Here is a 13,579-nt window from a genome sequence, read left to right as displayed (position 1 = left end):
TGATTAATCTAATGAAGAATTACGCTCAGTTGGTAAGGTGAGTTATGAAAGACTGTAAATGCCATTAATGAGTTTGACTCATACATATCCTAGAAAATTCACCTTTAACTGAAATGCTGATCCAAAGCATTCCCAAAGAAAACTGTAAGTGTTTTTTCTTAACAGACAGAATCAATGTAAGTGCTTCTGACATTGAGTTATATATATAAAAGTGTTTGTTTTTTTATCTTAGCCTTGATATTTTCTTGAAAAAGTGTGCTGCAGATGACTACAACTGGAAGATATTAGCTTGAAAACACAAGGGGACCCTATTATGAAGCCACACATTGTCCGGATTCAAAGCAGGTAACTATATCATAGAAAATAAACGTTTTTCACATGTTTTTCTAAGATTTTGTACAGGCGTTTTTCAAAAAAGACGGTAAAACAATGTACTGGAGGTATGATTGTGAGTGAAAAACTAAGCAACAAAGACAGAGATGTCTATTTAGGAGCTTACTGTATATCGTATATTGTTTCCCCCTTAAAACAACCAGTTAGCCATTTGGTTATTGTGTCTGTACAATTCTAACAGTCTATGATGGCAACAAGGGGTTAAAAATTGCCGTGGAGCTTCGAAGTGTGGCTGTTTAAATACCTCCAAACTACAGGAAATGCTTTCTTTCAGCTCAGGCCCTGGTCGGCAATCAAGGCTATAGCCAGGGCCGTCGCAACCGGACAGGCAAACTAGGCAGTTGCCTAGGGCCCTGAGCTGGAAGGGGGCCCCCAGAGACGGCTGACATTGGTCCATATCAATGACAATATGATGGAACCCCTATAGACACTGCAACAATGACAACACGTTGGAACCCCCCCTGGGGCCCCCTACTAGCTGCTGCTTATGAGTGGCTAAGTAGGGTGACCAGACGTCCCGCGTTGTGCGGGACTGGTATCCAGTGACATTTCAGGTATTAGCTGAGCTATTGAGTATCTTTAAGCAGTGAAAGTTATTATTTATTTCTTTTTACTTGTAGGTTAGATTTGTTTATATATTTAAGCTATTTGTTTTCCACAGAGCTCTGCGGTGTGAGGATTTTACTCGCATTTGCGACTAAAAATAGTTTAGATTTAGAATAGAAACTAAAGGCGAATCCTGCCGGTTGTGGGTTGAACGGGGGTCACAGACGCCGTATTCCTGTCAAATACGGCGCAAGATAAGGGCTTACCGGCGACGGAGAAGTCCAGCTCCAGGTCCAATAATTTCCTCTTTGTTGATTTCATGACTGCCCAGAAATACCTGAACAGCCGAGCCGTGGCGGCACACAGGTATGTGGCGTGTCAGAGGAGAAACGAGCCGTTCACATTTCTCTCTTTGTGGCAGGTAACGGTCCACAAACCTCGCTGCACTTAAGGGACTGTTCTTTACTTATGAAGGGACTTGTCAGGGGAGGAGGGCGGCTGGTTGATTTTTATTTCATTTATTTATTTTATTTTGATCCCCCCTATGTTCATCACTTATTGATGCAGTTTTTGAAGTATGAATAAGTCAATAAGTAATTTATTCCATTGAAATATCATTGATGTATTAGGCCTATAGAAAAGTGATTTATCTATATAGCGACAGCCTTCGGAGCTTCTACTGGCTCAAGTGAGGTGTCAGTGTAAAGGCCAGGAGCTCGCCTCCATTTTGAGATATGCTATTTGGTTTGTTTATATGTAGAAAGGGAGAAATTATGGATGATATGTGGAGAAATATGAAAATTTGAAATGATGCCATGGCAGTTTGTGGATATCTATGGATGTAAAAGTGGGTTTTGACAAATATTTCACTAGAGTGAGGTTGTCTGGCTGTGTGCGCTGTGATTTGGTCTGGATATTATGGATCTGTGGATTATAATAATGCTTCATAGAGTTTGTTTTTTGACAGACAAGTGTTTATGGAGCCTGCTGTGGTGGTTCTATCTTGAAATGGTCGGCATTAATGGTACCGGGAGGAGTATAGCTTTTAAATGCTATGTCATATGGGTGAAGTACAAATACAGCAGTTGTTTTACATATCATAATCATCACATTCACCTTAGAAGGGTCTGCGGATGGGCAGTCGTCCCATTTCTAGGTATTGAATGTTTTATAATTACTGCCGATCTTGGTGGCTATAATTTCTGCCAATTGCATGCTGGAAGTGATATTTTTTAGCAACAGCTCTTCATCTGAATCTGACAGTTTAATTTGTGAGCAAGGTGCGTGGTTGATGTAGGAGACTGAAAATCAATTCCACTCCAGCTCTCTTTCCTATCACACATAGAACTAATCTTCTGCCTCTGTCTGCTAGTGTGTGTGTGTGTGTGTGTGTGGGGGGGGGGGGGGGGGGTTATTGCTAAAATGAAATAGAAAAGAAAATAGACCAGAAACTATTGTGGCAGATTAGTGCTCCGCCTCCTGTTTGAAGATGAAATCGGTGGCTCCACAGAGCTCTGTTAGCGGCCTCAGAGCTCCATGGCTGGCTTACAGGCTTTGGGGTGCTTCGCAGCACCTCTGCTTCTTGCCTAAACCGGGCAGTTTTACCCAGAAGCACTCTTCGGTACTGAAATTTGTCACCAATGGATTTAATGTGAATCGGTACTCGGCAGCACCAATGTAATTCAGTTGGTACCCTTTAAAGCACCGTGTTCTGCCTGCTGCTTACAGTCCAACACCTGGTTACTATCTCTTTACGAAGCCCCGACCTCACCTGAGCGCTGTGGAGGGTACGCATCTGTAAACATCCAGAACAAAGATAATAAGAAGAAACCAAGAAAATACAGTCAGAGTGTCTGCAGAAAAATACAACGCCGCAAACTTCTAGCAGACTTCTAGTTACAAAGCCGATCTTCATCCACACTCAGAATAATGAGTTAGTATCTGAAAGTGAATAAAGTGTCTTATTATAATGACTAACAGGATCTTTTTTGTCATTACACTGGTGGAAATGGGCTTCCATACAATTCGACCGAGCCTTTTCTGAAATATGTTTGGTTACGTGTAGAATATTAAGCTGGTTCTGTCCTGGGAATGTAACTGGAGTCTCTAGTAGAGGTGTCAGAGAGCAGGATGCTGAGGAAACTACTCAGTGTTCTGGACACCTCTCACCCCCTCCATGCCACTCAGGAGTCCTATCAGAGCACATTCAGCCGTAAACTGAGACCACTGAGGAGCACTACAAAACACCACAGGAGATTTTTTTCTACCTTTGGCCATTAAGTTTCTGCTGTCTAGTTGTCTGGTGTATTTGCCGGATTGCTCCTTGAGTTGAGAAAACTTAAACTCAGAGCGGAAAAGCAGCCCATATCATGTCTTTTTTTATCACCTTTTTTTTCCCATTGTCCAATCGGATGATTTGAGAGGCGGGCCTTCTGTGGTGGTCATGACAACAAGTTTACAGTTGGTGAACAATGGAAGAGAAATGGGTGGTAGTGGTTGCTGGATACCCAGAGCTATACGGCCTGACGATAGACAGCAAGTTGTCAAACTGCCCCTGAGTCATCCTAAAATATGCCTGGGAGCGGCCATCATGGAGGAGAAGCTCCTGGACCAACTGGTGGTACTCCCCATGATCCACCCTCTTTTTTTAGGGTCTCATGTCCCCACACAGATCTCTGTTTCCCTGTGCCCAACAAACTATTTACTGTCAGCCTCTCACCCTCAACCTGAGCTACAGCAAGCACCTTCTGCCTCAACATTTAAGGAATCAGCTCCTGCTTACTGCAAATTAAAAAAAAAAACAAATTCAATTCAATTCAGTTCATTCAATTAAAAAAAAAAGGCAGTGCTATGCGCCTCACGTTTTGCAACCTGCAAAACGCTTTCTGTGTGATCGGGGTCTTACTCTGTTAGCCACTGTTTTTTGCTTCTACTCCTTGAAAACACATCTGTCTGTCTATATTTGTATTTTCTGCCAGATTCTACTTATACTCTATTATACTGTTGTTCTGAAACTGGGCCCAGTGAGCGACCCTTACCCGGGTTTGGTTGTGTGGTTGCTCCTGGTTGTGAAATTGTTGTTACTGTACTTTGTGTTACTGTAATTTGAAGCATTCTCTGGCACAAGAATTTCCTTTGGGATAAAAAAGTTCTATTGAGTTGAATTGAATTGAAATAAAAATATACAGGAAATGTCTTTAGTTTTAGTCTCTGTAAATTTGGTCAAATTCGTCTTTCCCCTGATTAGTACCCCCATATTATAACAAAAACACAATAATACCGACACCAATAAAAACTAAACTGAAACTAAACATTTTCAAACAATAAAAACTAAACTGAAATGAGCAAACAAACTCTGGAAACTAATTGAAACTAAATTTAAGACAAAAATGAAAACTGTAATAACTACATGGCACATTACACCATGTGTATTGATGCAGTAACAAAGCCGATCTCCATCTCACATAAGACCACAGACTGTGTTTCTCTGACTAAATCCTACACTACTAAAAACACTGCGTCGGATTGAAGAGCCCAGGTTTAGTTTGGAGGTCCTTGGAAGAAAGCCTTTTGCAGAGGGTCTCAAAATATGTTCAGGACACTTTAAGCCAATGTTCACATCCATACAAAACAGCAAAAGAGCAGTTGAAATGTAGTTTCAATAAGGTCAGGGCACTTCAGAGTTAAATATATAGTACATACTGTACAAGTAAAAGAACCGTAACGAGACAAGAGAAATATAATAAAAAAAAAAGAAAATGTACTAAAGAAAAGAAGACAAAATGCAACATTAAATTATAGTAATTATTTCTACAGATGCTTGGGGTTGGCAAGTAGCAGTTTTCGTCCTAATGATACATGCGTGAACCGTCACTGAGTATCTGTGCAATAGGCCTTAATTGCTCATCGATTGGACTTTTAGAATGCACATGTTATCGGACTCAGGATTACAGGATGTTATTTCCTGATCCCCTGTCCACAACATTTTAGTTGATTGTCAATACAAAGAAAAAAACAGATGCCTGCAGCATTCAGCCCCCTCTCCTGTTCTACCAGCTTCCGAAACTCAGTGTTGTTGTTTTTTCATCAAGGATTTTTTTAATTGGTCTCTGTGAGCAGCTGAAGGATAATCCTGGGGTTTTCTGTATGTACTTACGAAAATGCACAAGTACCTACCAATTTTATGGGCATGTTGTCAAGGAAAAAATTATTTTGTTGGCATTTAAAGGGACAGTTGCAGAGTGTTGGAGATATCGGCCGTAGAGATCTCTTGATTATAGACTGTTTTGTTGCTATTCTGTTGCAACTTTAATCGCTGTTTACCTCCCGTCAGCTACTGCATTGTGAAACATACCATCAGGAAATACAAGAGCCCATTTGAAATGATTATGTTAAGTGTGAAGTGTCTATAATTGAACTAGATGGTGCTAGGTGGTGCTCAAACCATAAAGAAATGCATTTGAAAAACTCAACAGCAATGAAATCATGACCCGGTTACTTAAGATAATCCACAGGACTTGTTGTGAGCAGTTTCATGTAGGAACTATTTTCTTTCTACTGAACCATAGCCACCGGCTGTATCAGGGGCCGTACACATGCCACGTCTTTAACCACTTAGAAAACACGAGGTTAGGCGCTGGGTGCTACTCTTGTGCCTTTTTTGTGCCAGCTTTCAAAAGTTGAATTCTCAGAGCGCAGCCATCGCGCCCTGAAAAATGGGCGCTCAGGAATGCATGTACATCACAACAGCGTGCCGAAAGTCTACATTGAAAACAATTGACGGCGCAAAAAAATGTGGTATGTGTACGGCCCCTTACTGCGCAGAAGGAAGCAAACATTTGCTCAATGGCGACAGGCATGTGCTCATGACAGCCATTCCGTCTGAGCAGTGAGATGTTTTGTGGGTGTAGTTTGGTAGAACGAAAATAGTTCCTACATGAAACTACTCAGTACCACAAGCTGAGTGCCACCTCGTTCCATTATATTCAAGAGACAGCAGACATCCAACACTCTGCAACGCAAACCAAAACAATAAAAGTTAATGAATTACAAGACTAGAAGCACTTTAAGTCAGAGGAAAATATGTATTTTTGATTTTGGGGTGAGCTGTCCCTTTAATAAGCACTGCTCCCATAAGGCCTTGTCACTGTGTCAGTGGCTAATGAGATGTGATGTTCCAGGCTCAAGAGGGATTCAGTAATACAGAGCTGTTGGTGGGTGAAGCTGTGTAGCTAATAGAGAGCTCAGCAAAACAGCATTTCACTTTATTTCAGTACAAAGCACTGACAAATGCTGGTAGCACCGCCGAGACCCAATATCCTGCTGCATGCTATGACAGTAATCATCACACAGAGCCTAAAGGTATTTTGTAAAAGGCAATTACTGTTGTAGTTTTGATCTGTTTTTGGCACTTTTGAACTCTTTTTTTATTCAGCAAAATATACAAAACTTCTCTGAAGAAGAACATTATCTAAAAATAAATCTATGCTTTGAGATCAGGAATGATATGATCAAAGAACAGGTTATTGTACTAAGAGTGAGAATAAGCATTGAGGCCGACGAACATTACATGAGCGTTTTTGATACATTATTCAATGGACATAATTTAATCAATAAGTATTGAGGTTTGCCACCCTGCCCTTAATTCTCCTCTACTCTGCTTTCCTCCTGTTCAATAATCCTATTTCTGTCCCATCAGGCTCGGCATGGAGCACGACGGCCAGGGGAATCGTTGTGCTGATGAGACCAGTATGGGCAGCATCATGGCTCCGCTCGTCCAAGCAGCTTTCCACCGCTATCACTGGTCACGTTGCAGCAAGCAGGAGCTCAATCGATACATCCAGTATGTGCTAATTATGCCACTCCCCTCATGTTGGTTTTACACAGCATAGCTTACATGTTTTTCTTTGGGTTGAACCTTCTCCTTGTCTGGTCTAGTCTCCAAAGATCTCACAGTTCTGACTCTATTTCTTCCATCTTCTCTTCAGCTCTTACGACTGCCTGCTGGATGATCCCTTTGAGCACAAGTGGCCCAAGCTTCCTGAGCTCCCCGGGATAAATTACTCAATGGATGAGCAGTGCCGCTTTGATTTTGGTGTTGGTTATAAAATGTGCACCGCTGTAAGTCTTTCACATTAGTGTAATCCCCAAAATGATGATTGTATGAGGCACTTATCCACAGTCAGTGTGTTACCTAAACTAGATGGTGGTCAGCAAGCCCACAGGATTGAGAAGCAGGCAGGAGTACTGCCATGGAAACAAAGTAATATACTGCTGGGGACGAGGGCAGCAGCAAAACATATTTCAGCCACTTGGAAAAAAAAATCAATGTCAGTGTAAGTATACGCTGTATTAAGAATAATTTCACCACTTTACCTTGCTGTTAGACAGACTGTTTTATGGCTCTTTTCAAAGCCACCAAACTGCTTTGACAAAAACAGTTATTTTACAAATGTGACCTCACTTAACACAGCACCTCCTGGTCTACTGCTGCCTTGATCAGTGAGTTTGTTTGTGGTATTGTTTTACTGGCGTTATAAGAGGTTATTTAGCATTCCAGCATCTTCTGTATTCTGTGAGGTAAAATTAATTGAGCATAGCGTTAATTCAGGCAGGACACAGTGTCAAGCTCAGCTTACATCCCGGCTACACCAGCTGATCTCAGACAGCCCAATCTACAGATGGAGCAGCTGATTGATGGAAGGGAGTCAGCTGATAGATCACGAGTCCTTTCTATGCAGCCAATTGGTGAATCTCATTCAGGGCGCCCTATTTAAACTTAGGCTTTCCATGTAGGCGCATGGAAGGGCAGAGAAGTGTGTTATGTCTGTCTAAAGGTTTTCCATGCAAACGCGTGGAAGGGCGGAGAGGTGTACTCTCTCTGCTTTCCATGTAGGCGCATGAAAGAGGCTTTCTCTGTAGGCCCGAGGAAAGGCAAAGGGGCCCCAGGACAGAGCCATGCCTCCAAATATAATACTGCTAATGGAAATAAAGTTTCTTTGACTAAGGCGTTCCTGACTGAACTGCTTTTGCCAAAGGAGTCTGGTGACTTTGAAAAGACTATAGTCATTCCCCATCAGAAGGGCTGTCTAACTACAAGGTAAAGTGGTGAAAATATTCTAAATATAGCGCACTCTTAAACTGATACAGATTTTTTTAGGGGGGACTTTTTCAGGTGGCTTAAATATGTTGTTGCAGCCTCCGTCATGTCTGCTTCTCCAAACTGGGGGTGTGCTGTCTGCCATCTACTGTAGGTAATACACTCAGTTTGGATAAGTACCTCATACACTTACACAAGAATCCCAGCTATCTCTTTAAAGGAGCGGTGTGTAAGATTTAGGGGGATTTAGTGGCATCTAGTGGTGAGAATGAAAGTTTTTGTGGTTAGAATTCCAACAGTGTTCATTGTTGAGGAGGTTTTACTGGGTGCCATTTTATCCACAGAGGTCTCTTCCTCTCCAAAACAAACACACCCAGTGATTTAAACTGGTAAAAACTCTGAATAAAGCAGTTTCATGTTAAAAAATCAGTGTTTTCTGACACTCTAGATATAAAGGGCTCATTGTTAGGTGAAAAAACACGATGATTCTTATGTCAGATGATTATACACTGAAGAAAACATACTTGTTATATTCCATTTTTGCCGATATATCCCCCTTAATTATACACACTGGACCTTTGATGCAACACAACAGATAATATGATATGTTAAGACAGTACAAATACAGAATATATAAACCCATAAACACAGTTAAGTTACACTTGGAAATATCTTTCCATCCAAAAGTGATTCGAGTCATTGGAAAATGCGCATTAAAAGATATACGAATCCTGTGTGTTTCCATTAAATGTACGGACTTTGGTGAAAACTACGAACTCGCGTGAGTTTTCTGCAGAACCGGAAACAAAACAATTCTTGCATTCTTCTTCTTCTACGTTTTCTGGCAGTTGGCAACTAGCTTGTAAATGCATTCCTGACCTGGAGTGTGGATATCACCATGGAGAGAAGTGCGCTACGTCAGACTTAATTCGAACATAACTGTTTCCATCCCCCGTTTTGCGAATCAGCATTTTTTCAAATGAACCAAAACCCGGCTAAAGCAAGCGTTTTTTAGTTTGTGCATATCAGGGGATTTTAATTCGAATTCTGGCATTTCCATCATAATTTTCTGATGCGATGCTTCTAAATACGCATCTAAACAGGCTGATGGAAACATGGCTATACGTCAAAACTGTTTTGAGAGACACATGCTGCTATAGCAGGGCAGTTTAAAACAATCAAACACATCTTAAATTTAGCCAAATGTGACAGTGGTGTACAGTAAGGGTTAGTTTTCCTCCTGAGGCATGAAGAAGTTGAATGAATGAGCTTGTTTGCATTGCCAAAAAAGAGTAACTAATGTTCAAAATTACTGTTTTCTCTTTTAGTTTCGAACTTATGACCCTTGCAAGCAACTGTGGTGCAGTCATCCTGACAACCAGTACTTTTGTAAAACGAAAAAAGGGCCTCCGGTGGATGGAACAGAGTGTGCACCAGGGAAGGTAGGAGATGTCTCTGAATCAGCTAAATTATAATTTTCATGCGGTGGAGCTCTTAGTGGAGATAAAAAGAGAGGAAACCAAAAAGCCTGAAATGGTTTCAAATGCCAACATCATTAGTCTAGACATTTTGACCTTTCTTTCTGTCCCAGCGTGTCTTTTCTCTTGTCTTTGTCATATTTTTAGTGGTGCTTTAAGGGCCATTGCATCTGGAGATCCAGCCAGGAGCCTCAGGGCCATGATGGGAATTGGGGGTCCTGGTCAAAGTTGAGCTCTTGCTCCAGAACATGTGGAGGTGGAATTCGCTCCCGCAGCAGACAGTGCAATAACCCTCCGTGAGTGCCATGGCGAGAAATAGATAGCTACTACTTTTTCAGCAGCCAAATAGTTCATACACTCTGTGTTTTTATCCAACTGATTATGACGTTCTGTAAAAGTGTGAAAGCAGAACTGAAGAGCCAAAACAAAGCAAAAACTTAATGATTATTTTAAAGGGGACCTATAATGCTTTTCCTTTTTTTCTGTCATATACACAGTAAGATGTTACAGTGTCGGAAGTTCGTATTAAACATGGCCAAAGTTTCAAATAATGAGATAAACGTATGTAGGAGTAATAAGGAGTATTAAAAAGTAAAAACCTCTGGCTTCAGACCGTTCTGAATACTCGAGGCACATTACATAACCTACACTGCTACATGTAGCTACATGCTAACATCAGGGAAATGTAATCTTGGTTGCTGATATTGTTAATTTCTCCTTGATTTCATATTCCTGCTCGGACATGTCTGGTTGTGAAGATTTTGGTTTGTAAGCTTTTATTGGGGATTTTTCATGGTCAAAAATGCCGCTGTACTCTGTTATGGTCATTCCTCGGCTGTAAGTACACTGCTACATGTAGCTACATGCTAACATCAGGAGAACATGTAATCTTGATTGCTGATATTACTAATTTCTGAGATTTATGATCATATTCCTGCTGGAACATATCTGATTATAAATATTGTGGTATAAAAGATTTCAATGGTGATGTTTAATAGTAGAAATTGCGGCCATACTGTCATGGTCATTCCTTAGCTACAAGTATATTGCTACATGTACTATAGCTACAAACTAAGAAACAGAAGACCATCTTTGGGGAGAATGTATTTGATGTGTACTTTGAGTTTTTAGTTTGGCACATGTCCCATCCACTAACATGGAGAGGGCGCACTTTTTGACCTGTACTGCAGCCAGCCACCAGGAGGCGATAGAGATGTTGTGGCTTTACTTGTGGGGAGCTGTCATGTCGTCCATCTTAATATACAGTCTATGGTTTAGAAGCTTCTAGTGGTAATTTTTCACTGTAGAAGGTGGCGCTATATTCCTTTACAGTCTTTCCAGGGCTCCAAGTATACTGCTACATGCTAATGTCAGAGGAATATTGGTTGCCAAAGTTGTTCATTCCTCCCAAGTTTTTGATCATATTCCCACTGGAACATGTTTGGTTGTAAATATTTTGGTGTAGAAGCTTTTATTAGTGATTTTTCACCATAGAAAGTGGCACTATACCCTTTTAAAATCCATCCACCAGGTGCAATGATGGTGCAGAGACACTAAAAATGCACATGCAGAGGACCTGGAAATGCTGAACAATTGGAGCAGACTGGGCTTTTTTCAGGATGGAGGCTTGAAGAGGCAGGCACTAAATGAAGCCTCTCAGACAGAGGGTGAATACAGGTATTCCAGCACAGACAGTGAGGAAAATTGAGTATATTTTGAACATTAAAGCTTATAAAAAATGTCTAGTATAAAACCCAGAATACAAGTATGAACCTGAAAATGAGCATAATAGGTCCTCTTTAAGTTTTATATGATGACGTTTTCACTTCATTTAGCGCATTTTATTGTTAAAGTCAGTCCACATTTGTAAAACTTCTCCCTTTGCTAATGGTTAGTGGAGGGTATAGGCAGGTGCACGGGGTATACCCACCTCTTTTTCTGTCCGTTTACAGTGTACCCACCTATCAGCCAAAAAGCCACTGAAATATATAGAAGAGTATACCCACTTCCTCCTTTCTAACCTACCCATCTACCTAGTAGTACACCTACGTCATAAGTGACCACCACACCACTGCTCTATGAAGATGTACAGTCAGCCAACAGAAACACTGATGCCCTGTTTGGAAAAGAAGAAGTCATTATTCTAGGGGTGTATCATCAACATCACACTACCACACTACAAACTGAAATGTTGCTCCCAGTGTTGTTCATTTGTCACCCACATCCAAACATCTGATCATTCTAGTCCAATTAAATACAGTTTAATGTTTTAGTTAGTTTTTCTTGTCAGTTTCCAGCTGCCCATAAAATTCAGGGACCTAATTGCATTAAGTAACTCAGCCCCTCCTTACCTCTACCTAAAAAGAGAGGTGTCTCATAAAATAATGAACGGAGAATTGTCAATTATAAGATGTATGACATATAAGTAGTTTAAGAGAGTATAGAAAGGATTGAAAGGGTCATTTTAGGACTCCACCACTTGATAAATTTGTTTGAGACCTTTAATCCACGTTATTGGCTCCATAGCTAAAGTTCCTTTACTTTTTCAATCCAGCCTTTCTTTCAGAACCTCCTGGAATCATACTAAGAATGAAAACTTTTGGATCTTTGGGAACATCAAGCTGGAAAACATCTTTAAGGACATTTTTTTGTTTTTGTCATTCATACATCAGGCCTGCCTACGGTGGGCGAGATTGCCCCGGCTCTGCCTTTGACTACCAGATGTGCAACACAGAGGAGTGTGCTGGCCCTTACGAGGACTTCCGTGCTCAGCAGTGCGTCCAGAGGAGCAACAAATACCACAAAAACATCAAGCACACCTGGCTACCGTACGAGCACCCAGATGGTAAGTCTGTAAAGAGCGAAGCAAAGTTGGCTCTCTCTTTCAAAGCTTAAGTGGACAGATTACATTTGCAGAAGCATCTGCTCTCACGCATATATAGGTTCAGGTGGGTGTTATCTCCCCTCTGTGTCTTCTGATGTTTTTCTCTGATTCTGAATACATTTGCATGAACCAAGCTGTGTGCGTGTGTGTGTGTTTTCAGAGGCCCGTAAGTGTGAGCTGAGCTGTAAGTCAAAGGAAACAGGAGAGGTGGTGTTCATGAACCAGGTGATGCACGATGGGACCCGCTGCAGTTACTCAGAGCCCTTCAGCGTGTGCGCCAGAGGAGAGTGTCTGGTATGTAAAACTAATGGATAGCATCCATGGGGTAAAGACCACGGGTAGTCAGGAAGGGTCGACATAGTGTCCTGGCAGATGGATGTGTAGTGTACAGTCTAATGCAAAGAAGCAGTCCAGTGTGGTTAGTCAGCCTGACTCTTTGCCCTCTTGATAAATTCAATAAAGGCAATAGGAAAATGCTACAAAATCAATCATTAATTAAACATGTGGTGTTGCCTTCTACAGTAAATTCTATGCATGTTTCAGAGCACAGTCACACATGCAAGAATTAACATCGGCAAATATTAATTTCCCATTCACTTCCATTCAATGCGAGCAAAGGAGCAAATAAAACATTTGCATCTTCGAAATGCGTGGAATTCAACTGTGGTGAACTTTGACTGGCAAAGTTGCAGCCTCAAACCAAGGCAAAGAAGTATGTATGGTTGACCCAGTGTGACAGAGGAGACATTGATGTTTAACCAGCTGATATTGTATGATATTGAAAACAACTGAAAAGGAAAATGTACCAGTAACATCACATTTAGTGTTACTTTCTAGCAAAGTAGCTAACATTAGCTAGCAAGCTAGCTTTTCGTGTGAGTCACATTTGGCATTGCCCACCTAAATTTGCCCTTCTTTAACCGGTAGCGATGGGCACTGAAACCCGGTATTAAACGAGCCCTGGGGCTACATTATCAAAGACCATAGTATGAACAAGCGCCGATTTCATTGGTTCTTTTAACCGGTTCTTTTGTTTTCTTTTCTTTTTATTAGATTTTTCAAATAAAGCACATACAAATATAAACAGACAAAGCCAACCAACATAAACTACACCTCGACATAAAGACATAGAAAACAGAGAAGGATATCCATACATACAACAAAAACAAAAGAACAAAC

At 41.0% G+C, this 13,579-nt stretch overlaps 1 protein-coding gene across 2 annotated transcripts in view; it reads left to right on the top strand.

Annotated features, from left to right (window-relative positions):
• The window catches only part of adamts14 (ADAM metallopeptidase with thrombospondin type 1 motif, 14), a 95,027-nt gene that overhangs the window by 60,959 nt on the left and 20,489 nt on the right, over positions 1-13,579 (top strand). For both annotated transcript variants that reach the window (XM_033611365.2, XM_033611364.2), the window contains exons 8-13: positions 6,638-6,781; positions 6,927-7,059; positions 9,367-9,480; positions 9,664-9,812; positions 12,189-12,361; positions 12,561-12,694. In XM_033611365.2, coding sequence (XP_033467256.1) covers positions 6,638-6,781; positions 6,927-7,059; positions 9,367-9,480; positions 9,664-9,812; positions 12,189-12,361; positions 12,561-12,694 — 847 coding nt within the window. The remainder of the gene's footprint in view (positions 1-6,637; positions 6,782-6,926; positions 7,060-9,366; positions 9,481-9,663; positions 9,813-12,188; positions 12,362-12,560; positions 12,695-13,579) is intronic.

The sequence above is a fragment of the Epinephelus lanceolatus genome, chromosome 21, assembly GCF_041903045.1.
Source record: "Epinephelus lanceolatus isolate andai-2023 chromosome 21, ASM4190304v1, whole genome shotgun sequence".
Taxonomy (NCBI): Eukaryota; Metazoa; Chordata; class Actinopteri; order Perciformes; family Serranidae; genus Epinephelus; species Epinephelus lanceolatus.
Note: the sequence above shows the minus strand (reverse complement) of the source record. Positions and strands in the feature narration are given on the sequence as shown.